The sequence below is a fragment of the Scyliorhinus canicula genome, chromosome 28 (genome assembly GCF_902713615.1).
Source record: "Scyliorhinus canicula chromosome 28, sScyCan1.1, whole genome shotgun sequence".
Taxonomy (NCBI): Eukaryota; Metazoa; Chordata; class Chondrichthyes; order Carcharhiniformes; family Scyliorhinidae; genus Scyliorhinus; species Scyliorhinus canicula.
In genome coordinates this window covers 1,351,917-1,372,509 of record NC_052173.1, presented here as the reverse complement: position 1 = coordinate 1,372,509, position 20,593 = coordinate 1,351,917, and the positions used below count along the sequence as shown (strand labels likewise).

The following is a 20,593-nucleotide window of genomic DNA, read 5'->3' as shown; positions in this document are numbered from 1 at the left end:
GTGTGTATTTTTTCTGCCCGACACTGCTTTCTTCCACTGTGATGTAGAACCCACCCGCCTTTATGTGTAATTGGTTAGCCAGAAGGCAAAGTAATTTTATTACTGTGTCACAGATACACTTTAATATTAAAAAATATATATTTAGAGTTCCCAATTCATTTATTTTTTCCAATTAAGGGGCAATCCACCTACCCTGCATATCTTTGGGTTGTGGGGACGAAACCCACACAAACACGGGGAGAATGTGCAAACTCCACACGGACAGTGACCCAGAGCCGGGTTCGAATCTGGGACCTCGGCGCCGTGAGGCAGCAGTGCTAACCCACTGCGCCACCATGCAGCCCAACATAGATTTTACATAGAATTTACAGTGCAGAAGGAGGCCATTCGGCCCATCGAGTCTGCACCGGCTCCTGGAAAGAGCACCTACCCACGGTTAACACCTCCACCCTATCCCCATAACCCAGTAACCCCACCCAACATTAAGGGCAATTTTGGACACTAAGGGCAATTTATCATGGCCAATCCACCTAACCTGCACATCTTTGGACTGTGGGAGGAAACCGGAGCACCCGGAGGAAACCCACACACACACGGGGAGGATGTGCAGACTCCGCACAGACAGTGACCCAAGCCGGAATCGAACCTGGGACCCTGGAGCTGTGAAGCGATTGTGCTATCCACAATGCTACCGTGCTGACACTTTAATATTCTAACATATAAACCGTCAACTGTTTTGAAGTAAAGAGAGTTGCTGGTCGAAATGTTCTTTCGGAACTTGGATAACCCAAACATAACCCAGATTTCTATCTGATTCCATGCATTCCTCAATATCTTCAAAAGAAAATTGGTTGGTCGCAAGTTAGAGCCGGCCAAAGGAGTTTCTTTCTTCAAATTTAATCTGACTTGTGCTTTAATGATCTAACTCTGGCTGACACAGGGCGGCACGGTGGCGCAGTGGTTAGCATTGCTGCCTCACGGCGCTGAGCTCCCAGGTTCGATCCCGGCTCTGGATCACTGTCCGTGTGGAGTTTGCACATTCTCCCCGTGTCTGCGTGGGTTTCACCCCCACAACCCAAAGATGTGCTGGTTAGGTGCATTGGCCTCGCTAAATTGCCCTTAATTGGGAAAAAATGAATTGTGTACTCTAAATATATTTTAAAAAAGAAACAAAAAACTCTGCCTGACAACAAAGTGAGCTGCAGATCAGGAAGATTCAAGGCTGTGAAAAGAATGTGAGACTGTTTAGCCAGCTTCGAAGTAATGAACTTGTTGTTTGGGTTCTGCACAGAAGACAAGCACATGTTTTCCAATCCTTTGGGACTTTAGCTTCATTAACTTTTTCCTTTCTTTTAAAGGTTCCATAAATTACTTGAATCTTTTTTTTTTTTAAATAATTTTTATTCAAATTTTCCAACAACAAATTTTCTCCCAGCAGTTAAAGTAAACAAGGTGTAAAATGAAAATGAAAATGAAAATCGCTTATTGTCACGAGTAGGCTTCAATGAAGTTACTGTGAAAAGCCCCTAGTCGCCACATTCCGGCGCCTGTCCGGGGAGGCTGGTACGGGAATCGAACCGTGCTGCTGGCCTGCTTGGTCTGCTTTAAAAGCCAGCGATTTAGCCTGGTGAGCTAAACCAAACTAAACGGAAACAGAAAAAGAAATCCCCCCCCAATACAAAGTAATAAATTAATAACTAATAACAATACAAGGAGAAAATAGCAAACACACCGTCGCAACAACAAACCCCCTTAACAAGCCCCAAACCCCCCCCGGGTTGCTGCTGAGACTGACCACCCTCCGTCAGGAAATCGAGAAAAGGCTGCCACCGCCAGAGACGCAAAGGCCAGGGTACCGGCCTCTCTCGCCTCCTGCACTCCCGGCTCCGATGCTACCCCAAAGATCGCGAGCCCCCGGCCCGGCTCCAGCCTGGAACCGACCACCTTGGACAAAGTCCCCGCCACCCCCTTCCAAAACCCCTCCAATGCCAGACACGCCCAGAACATGTGGGTGTGGTTCGCTGGGCATCCCGAACACCTCCCACACCTGTCCTCCCCCCCAAAGAACCGGCTCATCCTGGCCCCAGTCATGTGCGCCCTATGCAGCACCTTCAGCTGAATTAAGCTGAGCCGTGCGCAAGAAGAGGACGAGTTCACCCTCCCCAGGGCATCCGCCCATGTCCCATCGTCAATCTCTTCCCCCAGCTCCTCCTCCCACTTCGCTTTCAGCTCTTCCATCGAGGCCTCCTCCTCTTCCTGCATCATCTGATAAATTGCCGAGATCCTACCCTCACCGACCCACGTCCCCGAGAGCACCCTATCCTTTTTTTTTTTTTTTTTTATAAATTTAGATTACCCAATTATTTTTTCCAATTAAGGGGCAATTTAGCATGGCCAATCCACCTACTCTGCACATTTTTGGGTTGTGGGGGCAAAACCCACGCAGACACGGGGAGAATGTGCAAACTCCACACGGACAGTGACCCAGAGCCGGGATCGAACCTGGGACCTCAGCGCCGTGAGGCGGTTGTGCTAACCACTAGGCCACCGTGCTGCCCTCGAGAGCACCCTATCCTGTACCCCCACTAGGCGGCAGCAGCGGGAACTCCGCCACCTGCCGCTTGACAAACGCCCTAATCTGCATATACCTGAAAGCATTCCCAGGGGGGAGGCCCCACTACCCCTCCAACTCCTCTAAACTCGCAAACTTCCCATCGAGGAAATGGTCCCCCATCCGCCTGATGCCTGCCCTGTGCCAACTCAAAAACCCACCATCCATTCTCCCTGGTGCAAACCGGTGATTGCCCCGTAACGGGGCCCACACTGAGGCCTTCACTATTCCCCTATGCCGCCTCCACTGCCCCCAAAGTTTGAGGGACGCCACCACTACCGGACTCGTGGAATATCTTGCCGGGGGGAGCGGAAGCTGGCCGTCACCAGTGCCTCCAAACTCGTACCCACACAGGATGCCACCTCCAACCTCTTCCATGCGGCACCCTCCCCCTCCATCACCCACCTGCGAATCATTGCCACGTTCGCAGCCCAGTAATACCCACACAGGTTGGGCAGCGCCAAGCCGCCTGCCTCCCTGCCTCGCTCCAGGAATACCCTCCTCACTCTCGGGGTCTTCCGCGCCCACACAAACCCCAGAATGCTCTTATTAACCCTCTTGAAAAAAGCCTTCGGAATCAATATGGGGAGGCACTGGAAAAGAAACAAAAACCTCGGGAGCACCGTCATCTTACCTGACTGGACGCTATCCGCCAAAGAGAGTGGCAGCGCGTCCCACCTCCTGAACTCCTCCTCCATCTGTTCTACCAGCCTCGAAAAGTTACGCCTGTGCAGGGCCCCCCAGCTCTTAGCTATCTGGACCCCCAGACATCTAAAGCTCCTCTCCGCCGTCTTCAACGGGAAATCTCCTATCTCCCTCTCCTGGTCCCCCATGTGCAGCACAAACAGCTCACTCTTCCCCACATTGAGCTTATAGCCCGAAAACTCCCCAAACTTCCCAAGTATCTTCAACACTTCTGGCATCCCCCCTCCGGATCCGTGATGTACAACAGCAAATCATCTGCGTACAGCGACAACCGGTGCTCCTCCCCCCCTGCCTCGTACCCCGGGAAAGCCGAAAGTCCTCCGACCTCCTCCCATTCGTCACCACACTCGCTACCAGGGAGCTATACAGCAACCTCAACCAGCTAATGAATCCCTCACCAAATCCAAACCTCCTCAGCACTTCCCACAGGTAGCTCCAGTCCACCCTGTCAAAAGGGATCCATCGATGCTACTATTTCCGCCTCTCCAGCCGCCGACGCCATCATCATAACATTAAGAAGCCGCCGTACATTGACATTCAGCTGCCTCCCCTTCACAAACCCCGTTTGGTCCTCATGGATAACCATCGGGACCACATCTTCCACCCTTCTGGACAGTATCTTAGCCAAGAACTTTGCGTCCACGTTGAGGAGCGAAATCGGTCTGTAAGACCCACACTGGAGGGGATCCTTATCCTGCTTCAGGATCATTGAGATTATTGCTCTAGACATCGTCAGGGGCAGAGCCCCCCCCCACCTTCCCTCGCCTCATTCAGGGTCCTTACGAGCAGCGGGCCCAGCAGATCAAAAAACTTCTTGTAAAACTCCACCGGGAACCCACGGTGCTTTCCCTGTCTGCCTGCTCCCCAGCGCCTCCATCAGCTCCTCCAACTCTATTGGGCCCCCCAGACCCTCCACCCGCTCATCCTCTACTCTTGGGAACTCCACCTTATCCAGAAAGCGGCCCATCCCGCTCACCTCCCTGGGGGGCACCGCCCGGTACAGCTCCTCGAAAAAGGATCTGAACACCCCATTAATGTCCCTGCCACCCCGCACCAAGTTCCCTTCTGCATCTGTGACTCCCCCTATCTCTCTCGCTGCCTCCCGCTTCCGGAGCTGGTGGGCCAGCATCCGACTTGCCTTCTCCCCGTACTCATACACCGCCCCCTGCGCCCTCCTCCACTGCACCTCCGCCTTCCGGGTGGTCAGTATATCAAACTCCGCTTGGAGACTGCGATGCTTCCTCAAAAGCCCCTCCTCCGGGACATCCGCATACCTCCTGTCCACCCTTACCATTTCTTCCACCAGCCTCTCCCTCTCAACCCTCTCCCCCCACTCCCTGTACGCCCGAATGGATATCAGCTCCCCTCTAACCACCGCCTTCAGCGATTCCCAGACCACCCCAACTTGCACCTCCCTGTTATCATTGGCTTCCAGATACCCCTCTCTATACCACTACGGACCCGCCCACATACTTCCTCCTCTGCCAGCTCCAGTCCACCGAATGCGGAGCATGGTCAGATATGGCTATCGCCGAATACTCCGCCCCCACCACTCTCGGGATTAGCGCACTGCTGAGAACAAAAAAGTCAATCCGGGAATAAGCCTTGTGGACATGGGAGAAAAAGGAGAACTCACTACCTCCTGGCCTCAAAAACCTCCAAGGCTCTACCTCTCCCATCTGATCCATGAACCCCCTCAGCACCGAGGCCGCCGCCGGCCTCTTGCCCGTCCTAGACTTAGAACGATCCAGAGCAGGATCCAGCACCGTATTAAAGTCCCCACCCAGGATCAAACCCCCCGTCTCCAGGTCCGGGATCCGGCTCAACATTCGCTGCATGAAGCCCGCATCGTCCCAGTTGGGGGTGTACACATTGACCAGAACCACCCGCTCCCCTTGAAGCCTACAACTCACCATTACGTATCTACCTGCACTGTCCGCCACCACACTCGACGCAACAAACGACAAGCTCTTGCCAACTAAGATCGCCACCCCTCGATTCTCTGCATCCAGCCCCGAGTGAAACACCTGCCCAACCCAGCCTCTTCTCAGCCTCACCTGATCCGCCACCTTAAGGTGCGTCTCCTGGAGCATAGCCACGTCCGCCCCCAGCCCCTTCAGGTGCGCCAAGACCCGGGACCGCTTCACAGGTCCATTCAGCCCCCTCACGTTCCATGTGACCAGCCGAATCTGGGGGGTCTTCCCCCTCCCTCTGCGCCGGTCAGCCATAGCTCTCCCTCGGCTCACCATGTGCCCAGAGAACCCCCCAGGCCCGTTCCCCATGGTGGCAAACCCCCCCCCCCCCCCAGCCTCCCCCTTCACCAGCCGTTCCCCTCCGGCCCCTGCAGCAGCAACCCGGTACCCCCCTATTCCCGCCCCCCCCCCCCAGCCCCAAGCTAGGGCCCCCCCTAGCTGTGTAACCCCTACCATTGTACTTCCGTAAGTCAGCCGACTCCTGCTGACCCCGGCTGCTCCCGCCATCCCAACGACCCCCCCCCCCCCCCCCTCGATGCAACACAACCACCAATCCCCCCTCCCAGTGCCGGCCCCGCCCCCTACTCCTCCAGCGCGGGAAGGAAACCCGCACTTCCATCCCAAACCCCGCCCCCCCCTACCCAACACACGGGAAAAAGACGGGCACCTGACCCAGCGGGACCACGAACAGCTCCCCAACCCTCCACCAGTGAAAACACTAAAAAGCACCCATATAAATAAATAATGTGGTGATAACCACTGTAGATATGCGTACTTGCAGTAGGGGGATGTATGGCTGTACCTGTAATACAGGTTCCTCCGGTAAGCCCCTGCCGGCTAGCTCCGCCCACAGGGAGCTTGTGTATAAATATGCGTGTGAGTCACTCAGATCCTTGTCTACAGTTGCAGCCGGAGGAATAGCATCACACAGCAATAAAGCCTCGATTGTACATGTCTCTCTTTGAGTGCAATTGTTAGCGCCACAATTTATTGCTGTGTGATTTTCCGTACACCATGGACATCAGGATCAAGCCTGACCGTCTGCAGCTGGATCCGCAGTCGCCTCACGCCAGGAAAGACTTTGTTCACTGGCTCGCAGTGTTCGAGGCCTACATCTCTTCAGCGAACCCTCCCCCGACGGAGGCTCAAAAAAAACTACTCCTGTACTCCAGACTTAGCTCCAGTGTCTTTCCGCTCATTCGAGATGCGCCTGACTACACCAGAGCTATGGAACTGCTCAAGGGGAACTATGCACAGTCGACGAACACCCTGGTTGCGAGACATCTACTCTCTACTCGCGTCCAGCAGCCGGGTGAGTCGATTGAGGACTTCTGGAGGGCCCTTATACCTCTGGTACGAGACTGCGACTGCCGGGCCCTCTCAGCCACGGAACATTCTGATTTACTCATGCGCGATGCCTTTGTTACAGGCATTGCATCGGACCCCATCCGGCAACGATTGCTGGAAGGGGCCGCCCTCGACCTCGTGGCCACAAAGGCTCTGGCGCTTTCCATGACGGCCGCCTCCCGTAGTGCGCGATCTTACTCCGCTAGCCACTCGGCTCACCCGCCCTACCCCTCGTGGACCCCGCAAACGGCCCCCCAGGCTCACCCGTCCTACCCCTCATGGACCCCACAACCGGCCCCCCCAGCAGCCGCCCCCGCGCACTACGCCTGCGCTGCTCGCCGCACCGCGCTCCCTGGGGGTCCCCGGTGTTACTTCTGCGGTCAGCAGAAGCACCCCCACCAACGCTGCCCAGCCCGCACCGCGACCTGCAAAGCTTGTGGCAAGAAAGGCCACTTTGCAGCGGTGTGTCAGTCCCGGACAGTTGCCGCTATCACGCCCCCGTTCCCCCCCTCACCTCAGCCGATCGCACAATGGGCCCCGCCGTCCGCTTCCCCCGACCCCACGTGCGATCAGTGGGCGCAGCCATCTTTCGCCGCCCCCGCCACGTGTGCTCCATGGGCGCCGCCATTTTGTCCGCTGCCATCTTCTCCCACACAGGTACTCCAGACGCCGCCATTTTGTCCTCCCCCCAGGACGGGGCCATGGGACACGGGTCGCTACCGCTCCTCATCGGACTCTACTGCCGATCGCCCGCTACAGGCCTCCGTTACGCTCGACCTGTCGCGTCCTCGCAACCTGGCACCCTCTTCCACAACGGTGCTGGTCAACGGCCACGTGACCTCCTGCCTCATCGACTCCAGGTCCATCCCGCCAACCGGCAGATCTCTCTCGCCTCCGGTTCCCACTCTGTCCCGATCCGGGGTTTCTGCCTGGTTAAACTTACTGTACAGGGCGTGGAATTCGACCGTTTCCGTCTGTACATTCTCCCCAACCTCTGCACTTCACTCTTACTAGGCCTGGATTTCCAGTGCAATCTCCAGAGCCTCACCCTCAAATTCGGTGAACCCCTACCTCCCCTCACCGTTTGCGGCCTCGCGACCCTCAAGGTCGAGCCTCCCTCACTCTTTTCCAATCTGACCGCAGATTGCAAGCCCGTTGCCACCAGGACCAGATGGTACAGCACCCAGGACAAGGCCTTCATCAGGTCCGAAGTCCAGCGGCTGCTTCGGGAGGGTATCATCGAGGCCAGCAACAGCCCTTGGAGAGCCCAGGTGGTAGTGGTTAAGACCGGGGAGAAGCACAGGATGGTCGTGGACTACAGCCAGACCATCAACCGGTACACGGAGCTCGACGCGTACCCCCTCCCCCGCATTTCTGATATGGTCAATCGGATTGCACAGTACTGGGTCTTCTCTACTATTGACCTGAAATCCACCTACCACCAGCTCCCCATCCGTAAATCGGACCGTCCCTACACTGCCTTCGAGGCAGACAGTCGTCTGAACCAATTTCTTAGGGTTCCCTTTGGCGTCACGAATGGAGTCTCAGTATTTCAACGAGAAATGGACCGAATGGTTGACCGGTACAGACTGCAGGCCACCTACCCGTACCTCGACAATGTCACCATCTGCGGCCATGACCAGCAGGACCATGACGCCAACCTTTCTAAATTCCTCCACACCGCATCTCTCCTTAATCTCACGTACAACAAGGAGAAGTGCGTGTTCCGCACAGACCGCTTAGCCATCCTCGGCTACGTAGTCCAAAACGGACTACTGGGTCCCGACCCCGACCGCATACGCCCCCTCATGGAGCTTCCACTCCCCCACTGCCCCAAGGCTCTCAAACGCTGCCTTGGTTCTTTTCTTATTACGCCCAGTGGGTCCCACAATACGCGGACAAGGCCCGCCCATTTATCCAGTCCACACATTTTCCCCTCACGGCCGAGGCACAACAGGCCTTCGCCCGCATTCGACCTGACATAGCCAAGGCCGGGATGCACGCAGTAGAAAGCGACGCCTCAGATGTCGTCCTTGTCGCCACGCTGAATCAGGCCGGCAGACCCGTGGCATTCTTTTCACGCACCCTCCACGCCTCTGAAATCCGACATTCCTCTGTTGAAAAGGAGGCCCAGGCAATCGTTGAAGCTGTGCGGCACTGGAGGCATTACCTGGCCGGCAGGAGATTCACTCTCCTCACTGACCAACAGTCGGTAGCCTTCATGTTCAACAACACGCAGCGGGGCAAGATCAAGAATGACAAAATCTTGCGGTGGAGAATCGAGCTCTCCACCTTTAACTACGAGATCTTGTATCGCCCCGGCAAGCTCAACGAGCCACCAGACGCCCTCTCCCGAGGTACATGTGCCAGCGCACAAGTGAACCAGCTCCGTGCGTTGCACGAGAGCCTTTGCCATCCGGGGGTCACTCGCTTGTACCATCTGATCAAAGCCCGCAATCTGACCATTCCATTCGGTCACTACTGTGCACCGCAACTAACAGTACACCCCATGAACGTGTTTTTGCCTTCCCTAGGAAGTCTACATCCAGGATGTCGCTCCCGACTTGGCTCACGACTCCGGGCCCAGTCCTTCTCCGTAGGCATGTACGGCACCACAAGGCGGAACCCCTGGTGGACAAAGTACGCCTTCTCCACGCCAACCCTCAGTATGCCTACGTGGAGTTCCCCGACGGCCGCCAGGACACAGTCTTGCTCTGGGACCTGACTCCCTCAGGTGCCGATCCCATGCCCACGCCCCTTTCCCCCCCCGCGCCTCCCTCCTTTTCCCCGGCGCCCCCGTATTCGTCCCCACCAGGTCCATCCCTCGTCCCCCTGCCCACACTGGAGGACAAGGAAGATTTCGGCTCGCTCTCGGAGTCATCCCGCCAGCAGCCAGCACCAACACCGCCAGCACCTGCACCATCGTTGCCATCACCGCCTGTGCCGACGTCGCCACCACAGCTACGCCGATCACAGCGGAACGTCCGACCACCGATTCGGCTCAACCTGTAACCTGCTAACCGGATGGACTCTTGGTTTTCTTTGTTTGAACCCTTTTGTAAATATATCATCCCTTGTATTATAGTTACACGTCACCCCTACCGGACTCATTTTTTTACAGGGGGGTGAATGTGGTGATAACCACTGTAGATATGCTTATTTGCAGTAGGGGGATGTATGGCTGTACCTGTAATACAGGTTCCTCCGGTAAGCCCCTGCCGGCTAGCTCCGCCCACAGGGAGCTTGTGTATAAATATGCGTGTGAGTCACTCAGATCCTTGTCTACAGTTGCAGCTGGAGGAATAGCATCACACAGCAATGAAGCCTCGATTGTACATGTCTCTCGTCTTTGAGTGCAATTGTTAGCACCACAAATAAAAGCCCCAAAAAGCGAAAAAGCAGAACAGCGAAAAGGCAAGATCAAACACAGCCAATAAAAACGAAAGGATACCAAGGAGGACAGAGCCTCCGGACTATGTACATCATTCCCCAGCCCCCCAGTCCTCAGTTCGAGTCCAGCTTCTCTGCCTGGATAAAGGCCCATGCCTCCTCCGGAGAGTCAAAGTAGAGCTGGCGGTCCTTGTAAGTGACCCAGAGGTGAGCCGGCTGTAACAGGCCAAACTTCACCCCCTTTGCTGTGAAGCACTCCCTTCGCCCGATTGAAACCAGCCCTTCTCTTCGCCACCTCCGCGCTCCAGTCCTGATAGATCCTGATCTCTGCATTCTCCCACTTGCTGCTCCTTTCCTTCTTCGCCCATCTCAGCACGCACTCACAGTCAACGAAGCGGTGAAAACGGACCAGCACCGCCCGAGGCGGCTCGTTCGGCCTGGGCTTCCTCAACAGCACTCGATGGGCCCCCTCCAGCTGCAAGTGTCCTTGGAACGACCCCGCGCCCATTAACAAGTTCAGCATCACAACCACGTAGGCCCCCAAATCCGAACCTTCCAGCCCCTCCGGGAGGCCCAGAATCCGCAGGTTCTTCCGACGGGAGCGGTTCTCCATCTCCTCCATCCTTGCCAGCCATTTCTTGTGAAGCGCCTCGTGCGACTCCACCTTCACTGTCAGGCCCAGGAGTTCGTCCTCGCTCTCCGAGGCCTTTTGCTGTAGCTCCCGGATCTCCGCACCCTGAGCCGTCTGAGTCGCCATGAGCTTGTCCAGCGAGGCCTTAAACGGCTCCAGGATCTCAGCTTTCAGCTCCCTGAAGCAGCTCCTGCTGCTCCTGCGCCCACTGCTGCCACGCTGCCGGTTCCCCGCCCGCCGCCATCTTGTTTTTCCTGCCTCGCACCATTCTTTGCTCCAAAGCCGATTTTTTGACCGCCCCGCTCCTGGTCCAGTCCATCCACCGGCAGCTGAGCACAGTGGATGTGTTCCCACCCGGGGAAAAGTCCAACCAACACCGCTGCGGGCCCTTAAAAGAGCCCAAAAGACCAAAAATAGCGGGAGCTACCAAACGTGCGGCTTAGCTCCGCATCGCTGCTACCGGAAGTCAAAAATTACTTGAATCTTTATTCAGGTTCTTGACAAGGCAAAAAATTGGCAGACAGTTGTTTCGGTGTAACAAATTAAAAGGATTTTAGAGTCTAAATTGTTCTTTGGTGGCACCTTTGGTAACAATTACAATCAGAGTTTAGCCATACAATCAAAAATACTCAAACAACCTCGTAACTTTGAATTGTCCTCTTCCTGTCTCTTATCAGTAGACTGTACCATCCACAGACAGACTAAATCATTTGAAACTGTTATCCCTAATCATCACGGGACATCTTTTTATGCGCCTAACCAAATCAATACAAACAGCTTTTCACATACGAGCAATTAACTCTTTGCTTGCCAAAAGCCCGCACAAAACAGTTATAAAGAACAGTACCTAAAATTCATAGTGCCGATCGCCTCTCAGCCATGCCCTTTCTTGTCCTCTTGGATGTCTCTCTTGTGGAGACCATGAATTGACTTTGAGTTGGATTTGAATTGGTTTTTGGGGCAAGCAATGAGGATTGGGGGGAAAAAAATTAACAAAAATTCATAGTACAGGGAAAAATATAAAAACTCATATTTCTTACACCAGACTTTTTCAAATTCAGTGTCGCGTCTCGCGGGTGGGTCGCGGGCGGGTGTCAGGAGGGTGGTGGAGCGATCGGTTGTGGCGTTCCCAACCACGGGAAGACGTCCCCAACGGCTATGACTGGTTGTAAAGATTGCCGGCTGTGGGCAGTGTTTGAAGGGGGGGGGGTGCAAGATCACTGTGTGCTGATCACTGCGTGCGTGTGCATGGTGGGGTGGGGACAGGGAGCTGACAGGCGTTCACTGATCAGCAGTATGCGACCTATGGCTCCGCAGTCAAGCTGTTCAACGGCTGGCACAACGTCCGCTTGACTCCCATGATGTGAAGTACTGATTGGGAAGTGGTCAGCAGTCTGTGACTGGAGTAGATGCAGCCACTGGACAGTGAGAGGGAAGCCAGGCCAGGTTTTCAGTCAGGAATACCGATCAAGCAAGGCCAGTCAATGGGCTGACACATGTCAACACTGGAAGACACCGACACAGTCATCACTTTCTGTCTCCACTCTCTGGAAACCAGGAAGTCAGAGCTTTTGGTGAGAATGGGATGACTTGAATGTTTGGATAGCACAAAGCACTGGAACCAGTAAGAAATATTGTGACATTGTGTGTTTGACAAGTTACCTCATCTTGTCTAAAGTCATGGATTGTAAAGTAAAACAAGATTATTCTTTGTTCTATACTTGTTTAAATTTATAAAGAAATGGGAATATATTTAAAACAAAGCTTGTGTGTAAATGTAAGGATGCACATTTTCTTTTTATTAAATTTAGAGTACCCAATTATTTTGTTTCCAATTAAGGGGCAATTTAGCGTGGCCAATCCACCTACCCTGCACAGCTTTGTGTTGTGGGGGTGAGACCCACGCAGACACGGGGAGAATGTGCAAACTCCACACGGACAGTGACCCAGAGCCGGGATTCGAACCCGGGTCCTCAGCGGCGCAGTCCCAGTGCTAGCCACTGTGCCACATGCCGCCCCTAGGATGTGCGTTTTCAACTGAAATTGCTTCAATTTTCAGTAGTAGAGTCATTTGGAAAAATATTTTCATTGTTTCAAAGTCAAACAAAAAGACTGCCGACTGCGGCCTGTAAATATGAACGATGGAGTCTTTCTGCCAGAGGCAGTGTCAGAGAGAGTTCACGCACTCAGCTTGTGCACTGACGCCATGCTTTGTGCTTTGGGCGCAAAATCATGGAGGAGAGTGATGTGCCATCAATTGAACGCGAGACGAGTTGCTGTACAAAAGTATGGCTTTAATCAGCTAGATGTTAGCCCTGCAGTCGACTAAAGTAAATGGACGACCGCCGGGAGTACTGGGTATTTATACCCCGCCCTGGAGGCGGGGTCAACTCAGCCTCTCGACCAATCGGGGAGCCGTCACATGACTGGTCTCAACCAATCGGTCGAGAGGCACATGGCTGACCAGGGCCAATGGTAAGCCGGTGTTCTGCAGGCAGCTATGTTAATCATACCACCACATTCACCCCTTGCGGAGAAAGAAGCCGGGGGGGGGGAGGGGGGTGTCAACGAGAGCTGGGGGAGGGAGAACTGGTGGTATGAGTAGTAGCGAGAGAAGGAAAAAAAAATGTATACTTGGCTTCCCACTGACAGGGTGCTTTCGGGGGTCTGGGTCGGAGAGGGGAAGATATCTGATATCTACAAGGTTATGCAGGAGGTGGAGGAGGCGTCAGTAGAGGAGCTGAAAGCTAAGTGGGCGGGGGAACTGGGGGAACAGATCGAAGACGGGACATGGGCTGATGCCCTGGAGAGGGTTAATTCTTCCTCCTCGTGTGCGCGGCTTAGCCTCATCCAATTCAAGGTGCTGCACCGGGCCCACATGACTGGGACAAGGATGAGTAGGTTCTTTGGGGGTGAAGACAGGTGTGTCAGGTGCTCATGGAGTCCAGCGAACCATGCCCATATGTTCTGGGCATGCCCGGCACTGGAGGAGTTCTGGAAGGGGGTAGCGAGGACGGTGTCGAGGGTGGTGGGATCCAGGGTCAAGCAGGATGGGGACTCGCGATTCTTGGGGTTGGGGTGGAGCCGGGAGTGCAGGAGGCAAAAGGGGCCGGTGTGGGGCCTTTGCGTCCCTAGTAGCCCGGCGAAGGATCTTGCTACAATGGAAGGATGCGAGGCCCCCAAGCGTGGAGACCTGGACCACCCCCCCCAACCCCCCCCCCCCCCGAGGAAAGGTTGCCACCGCCTGAAGAATCCTTGTACCGATCCTCTTAGGGCGAATTTGACCTTCTCTAGCTTAATGAAACCCGCCATGTCATTGATCCAGGTCTCCACACTTGGGGGCCTCGCCACCCCCTTCCAGAACTCCTCCATGTCCCGTCTTTGATCTGTTCCCCCTGTCACTCACCCCCCTCGCAGGAAGCGAAGGGAATCCCTCCACCTGCCGTCTAGCAAATGCCTTTACCTACAGATACCTGAACATGTTTCCCGGGGGGAGCCCAAATTTCTCCTCCAACTCCCCCAGGCTCGCAAACCTCCCGTCGATAAACAGGTCCCTCAGCTGTCTGATGCCCGCTCTGTACCAACCCTGAAATCCCCCATCCATGTTTCCCGGGACGAACCTATGGTTCCCCCTCAACGGAGCCTCCATCGAGCCCCCCACTTCTCCCCTATGTCGCCTCCACTGCCCCCAAATCTTGAGGGTAGCCGCCACCACCGGACTCGTGGTATACCTCGTAGGAGGGAGCGGCCACGGCGCCGTTACCAGGGCCCCCAGGCTCGTATCCCCACAGGACGCCCTCTCCATCCGTTTCCATGCTGCCCCCTCCCCCTCCATCACCCACTTACGCACCATCGACACGTTGGCCACCCAGTAGTACGCCGAGAGGTTGGGCAACGCCAGCCCCCCCCTATCTCTACCCCGTTCCAAAAAGATCCTCTTCACCCTCGGGGTCCCATGCGCCCAAACAAAGCTCATGATGCTGCTGGTCACCCTTTTAAAAAAGGCCCTAGGGATAAAGATGGGCAAGCACTGGAAGAGGAACAAGAACCTCGGGAGAACCGTCATTTTGACGGACTGCACTCTACCCGCCAACGACAGCGGCACCATGTCCCACCTTTTAAATTCCTCCTCCATCTGTTCCACCAGCCTGGTAAAATTAAGCTTATGGACAGTCCCCCAACTCCTGGCCACCTGCACCCCCAGGTACCTGAAACTCTTCACTGCCCTCCTAAAAGGGAGCCTCCCAATTCCCTCCTCTTGATCTCCCGGGTGCACTACAAATACCTCGCTCTTTCCTAAATTTAGCTTATAACCCGAGAAGCCCCCAAATTCCGCTAACAGCTCCATCACCCCCGGCATTCCCCCTTCTGGGTCCGCCACATACAACAGCAGGTCTTCCGCATACAGCGATACACGATGTTCCTCCCCACCCCGCACCAGACCCCTCCATCTCCCTGACTCCCTCAACGCCATAGCCAGAGGTTCAATCGCCAGTGCAAAGAGCAAGGGGGACAGGGGGCACCCCTGCCTGGTCCCACGATAGAGCCTAAAGTACTCCGATCTCCTTCCATTTGTAACTACAATCGCCATTGGAGCCGCGTGGAGCAGCCTCACCCATTTGATGAATCCCTCCCCAAATCCGAACCGCTCCAGCACCTCCCACAGGTACCCCCACTCAACTCTATCAAACGCTTTCTCTGCGTCCAGCGCCACCACTATCTCCGCCTCCCCCTCCACTGCCGGCATCATGATAACGTTTAGCAGTCTTCGCACATTCGTGTTGAGCTGCCGCCCCTTGACAAATCCTGTCTGATCTTCATGTATCACCCCTGGCACACAATCCTCTATCCTGGTGGCCAGGATCTTCGCCAGCAACTTAGCGTCTACATTGAGGAGCGAGATAGGCCTGTATGATCCACACTGCAAGGGGTCCTTATCCCGCTTTAGGATCAGAGAGATCAGTGCCCGCGACATCGTCGGAGGCAAAGCCCCCCCCATCCCATGCCTCGTTGAAGGCTCGCACCAACAGGGGGCCCACCAGGTCCGCATACTTTTTATAAAATTCCACTGGGAACCCGTCCGGCCCCGGGGCCTTACCTGACTGCATTTGTCCAAACCCCCTGACTAGCTCCTCCAGCTCTATCGGCGCCCCCAGCCCCTCTACCAGCTCCTCTTGAACCCTTGGGAAACATAGCCTATTCATGAAGCTCTCCATCCCCCCTCTTCCCATCGGAGGTTCCGACCGGTACAGTTCCTCGTAAAAAGTCCCTAAAGACCCCGTTTACTTCTGTCCCCTTCTGCACTACATTTCCACCCCCATCCTTCACTCCACCAATTTCCCTAGCCGCATCCCGCCTACGGAGCTGATGCGCCAACATCCTGCTCGCCTTCTCCCCATACTCAATTACCGCGCCCTGCGCCCTCCTCCACTGTGTCTCCGCCTTTCTGGTGGTCAGCAAGTCAAATTTGGCCTGCAAACTACGCCGTTCCCCCAGCAACCCCTCCTCCGGTGCCTCCGCGTCTCCTATCCACATCCAGGAGCTCCCCCACCAGTCTCTCCCTCTCCTTCCTCTCCCTCCTTACCCTGTGGGCCCGGATGGAGATCAGCTCCCCCCCGGATCACTGCTTTCAGAGCCTCCCAGACCATCCCCACCCGGACCTCCCCCGTGTCGTTGGTATCAAGATACCCCTCAATACTTCCCCGGACCCTCCTATACACCTCCTCATCCGCCAGCATCCCCACATCCAGGCGCAAGAGCGGGCGCTGGTCCCGCACCTCCCCCATCTCCAGATCAACCCAGTACGGAGCATGGTCTGAAATCGCTATGGCCGAATACTCGGCATCCTGCAGCCTCGGAATCAATCCCCTGCTCAGGACGAAAAAGTCTATTCGTGAATAAACCCTATGGACATGGGAGAAAAAGGAATACTCCCGCGCTCTCGGCCTCCCAAACCTCCAGGGATCCACCCCTCCCATCTGGCCCATGTATCCCCTCAGTACTTTGGCCGCCGCCGGTCTCCTACCCGTCCTTGAACTGGACCGGTCCAGTGTGGGATCCAGCACTGTGTTAAAGTCTCCCCACATGATCAGGCCCCCTGCCTCCAGGTCCGGAATGCGGCCCAACAAGTGCCTCATGAAGCCGGCATCATCCCAATTCGGGGCATATACGTTCACCAGCACCACCTTCTCTTCCTGCAGCCTACCCTTCACCATAATATATCTGCCCTACATGTCCGACACCACCTCAGCCGCCTCGAACGCCACCCTCTTCCCCACCAGAATCGCCACCCCCCGGTTCTTCACGTCTAATCCTGAATGATAAACCTGCCCCACCCACCCCTTCCTCAGACGAACCTGGTCCGCCACCTTCAGGTGGGTCTCCTGGAGCATAGCCACGTCCATCTTCAGCCCCCTCAGATGGGAAAATACCCTGGTTCTCTTAACCGGCCCATTCAGCCCCCTCACGTTCCAGGTAATCAGCCGGATCAGAGGGCAACCCGCCCCCCTCCCCCACCGGCTAGCCATAGCTTATCGACTGCTCGCCCCAGGCCAGCTCGCCCCGTCCGACCCGTTCCCCATGGCGATAACGTCTCTCCTCTTCCCCCCCCGGCCCTCACCAGCTCCTTTCTGGTCATTCCAGCAGCAACCCGGTATCCCCCCCCCCCCCCCCCCCCCCCCCCCCCCCCCAGGCTAGGACCCCTCCTAGCCGCGACGCACCGTCCATAGTACTTCCTTGAGTCAGCTGACTTCTGCTGACCCCGGCAGCTCCCGCCAAAACCCATCCCCTCCCGGCATGGGGTCATCCCCCTCTTGCCACACCTCCTTGGCACCGCTTCAGCGCGGGAAAGAAGACCAGTATAGGCCACGCCCCCACCTCCAGCTCCGCCCCCCCACCCCACAGCGCGGACATCCAGAGGAAAGCCCGCGCTTTCACACTGCCACACCCCACCCTTCTGACGCAGCTCCCCAAAATCCAGTTTCACCCCAACCCCCAGCCCCGTACAGAAGAGAACATATAAAACACAAACCCCCAACATTCCCCACCTAATCCACAACCATACCCAACAGACAAACACATCCGTAAACAGAGCAAACAGAAAACCAGCATACATAACACACATGTCGAAGTTAAAAAAGTTGAAAAAACAGCAACAGCGAAAACAGCAACGGCCATAGTGTGTCCCCAGACCCTAGTTCGAGTCCAGCTTCTCTGCCTGTACAAAGGCCCACGCCTCCTCCAGGGACTCAAAGTAATGGTGCCGGTCCTTGTATGTCACCCACAGACGCGCAGGCTGCAGCATTCCAAACCTGACCTGCTTGGCATGAAGCACCGCCATCGTCCGGTTGAACCCGGCCCGCCGCTTAGCCACCTCCGCACTCCAGTCCTGGTAGATTCTCACTACCGAATTCTCCCATTTACTGCTCCTCTCTTTCTTGGCCCAGCGCAGCACGCACTCCCGGTCACTGAATCGGTGGAACCGCACCAGCACCGCCCACGGGGGTTCATTTGCCTTAGGCCTCCTGGCCAGCACTCTGTGAGCTCCCTCAAGCTCCAGGGGCAAATGGAAGGACCCCGCTCCCATCAACGAGCTCAGCATCGTGGTCACATACGCCAGGAGATCCGACCCCTCCAGCCCCTCCGCCAGGCCCAGGATCCTCAAATTCTTTCGCCTCGTGCGAACGTCCAGCTCCTCCAAGTGGTCTTGCCACTTTTTATGAAGTGCCTCGTGCAACTCCACTTTCCCCACGAGGACCACGGCCGCCTCTTCTCTTTCAACGGCCTGCCGCTGCAACTCCCGAATAGACACCTCCTGGGCCGCCTGGGTCCCAAGCAGCTTGTTGGTAGTTGCAAATTTTAATTTATTTTTAAATTCTTTTGTTGTTCATTGGGGTTGGGGGGGATGGGGGGATGTGATACACGAGTTGATACGGTCTGGGGGGTGTTACAGTTATTATGGGTTATTTTGTTGCATTTCATTGTTTGTCGTTATGTTTTATATTTTCTGTAAAAAATTCCAATAAAAATTATTTTTAAAAAAAAGAAAGTGTCCCCCTGGCGATTCTCTGGGCCTCGACGGGCTGAGTACTTGCTGAGTTCGGCTGAGTCCTGCTGGAGTGGGTCACGTATGGTCCCACACGGCGGGGCCTGGAAGTTCTTTCTGCGGGGGCCGTCCTGGTGGGGGGGGGGGGGACTGACCGGGGCCTCCACGGTGGCCTGGCCCACGATCGGGGCCGAGCTATTGACGGGCGGGCTGATTCCGTGGGGGCCTATGTTCCTCCACACCAGGCCCCTGTAGGGCTCCGCCATATTGCCTGGGGGCCAGCGCGGAGACGGGAACCCACGCACACAGCACAAACTCGCGCTGGCCGTAGCGCGCATGTGCAAACTCGCGTTGGCCGTTCCACGCCGGCTGGACCTGCGGGGCCCACTCCGGCGCCGACCGAGCACCCTAGGAAGGGGGGAATACCTAACAATCGAGGTCGAGGACTGTTGATGCCGGAATGGTTTGCCGCGCCTTTCACACAGGCGACACGGGATTGGATTGGTGAAGCCCTAAATGAGCCAGTTTCCAGCTTCCTACACAAATGGACATGGAGAGGATGTTTCCACTTGTAGGAAATTGTAGAAGCAGAGGACACCATCTCAGACAAAAGGGACGATCCTTTAACAGTGATGAGGAGGAATTTCTTCAGCCAGAGGGTGGTGAATCTGTGGAACTCTTTGCCGCAGAAGGCTGTGGAGGCCAAATCACTGAGTGTCTTTAAGGCAGAGATAGATAGGTTCGTGATCAATAAGGGGATCAGGGGTTATGGGGAGAAGGCAGGAGAATGGGGATGAGAAAATATCAGCCATGATTGAATGATGGAGCAGACTTGATGGGCTGAGTGGCCTAATTCTGCTCCTCTGTCTTATAAATCAATCGGGAATTTAAGATCTGATTTGATTTTTGCACTTGGCATTGTATTATTTCAGCCACAGGTTGAAAATGGTGGCTGTGCGATCAGTCATGGAAATCTTGCGGGGACCATGAATTGGATTCAATTTGAATTGGAGCTGGATTAGGATGTTTGCCCCTGTCCACACTCTGACCTCTGGCTTTGTAACTCTGAGAAAGTAATTTTCCAAAAAAGAAAAGCAGGTCAGGCTCCTTTAACGGAACAGTCCGTTTGATGACGCTGACTTTTAAAACTTCCAGGACCAATGGTGTGGGACGTGGGTGGGACCGAGAGAGCGCGGGAAAGGCAGTTTAATGGCGCGGTTGTAGCAGTTACATTGTTACAGCATTTGTCAATTTCAATCGCAGTTGAAAGTAACCATTGCGGCTCGGAGAGGAGACGGATTGAGCGGCCGGTCATCTCGCGAGGGGCGAATTGGAGAGCAGTGGGGGTAGGGGTAGGGGTGGGGGGTGTTTGGGAGGATGGACAGTTTCCAGAAAGTGGAGAAGATCGGGGAAGGGACCTACGGTGTGGTTTATAAAGCCAAAAACAAAGACACCGGGGAAGTGGTGGCCCTGAAGAAAATTCGACTCGACACGTGAGTTGATCTCTTTGAAGCCTTGTGATCATTGGGGGGGGGGGGGGGGGGATATCAGACACAAAAGATGCAACCGCATTTTGTTCGGGCTAGTTGAATCACTTGTTAACTTTTCTTTCCAGAGGAGAGGGAGGAGTTTTAATTCTTGCAAAATGTTGGATTCTGCACGCGTTTCCTGCCCTAAGTCTGTAACTTCCTTCAGTGTAATCGACATGTATTGTAGCAACAGGCCTGGTAATGTGATCTGTTGCTGATCCTGTCTGCGCACCGCCACAATAAAGACGCAGAATTATTTCCAAAGTGAGGGACCAGGTCGTCCCCCAATCCGGATTGAAACCTCCATTAATGTTCTCTACTCCCTGATTTAATTGACGGTCTGAGATTTTTTTTTTGGAGGGT

The 20,593-nt window shown here is 55.3% G+C and overlaps 1 protein-coding gene across 2 annotated transcripts in view; it reads left to right on the top strand.

Annotated features, from left to right (window-relative positions):
• The first annotated feature begins 20,048 nt into the window (after positions 1 to 20,048).
• cdk2 (cyclin-dependent kinase 2) overlaps positions 20,049 to 20,593 on the top strand; it is a 36,820-nt gene continuing 36,275 nt past the window's right edge. For both annotated transcript variants that reach the window (XM_038786527.1, XM_038786526.1), the window contains exon 1: positions 20,049 to 20,194. In XM_038786527.1, the coding sequence (XP_038642455.1) occupies positions 20,079 to 20,194 (116 nt within the window). In that variant the 5' untranslated portion in view covers positions 20,049 to 20,078. The remainder of the gene's footprint in view (positions 20,195 to 20,593) is intronic.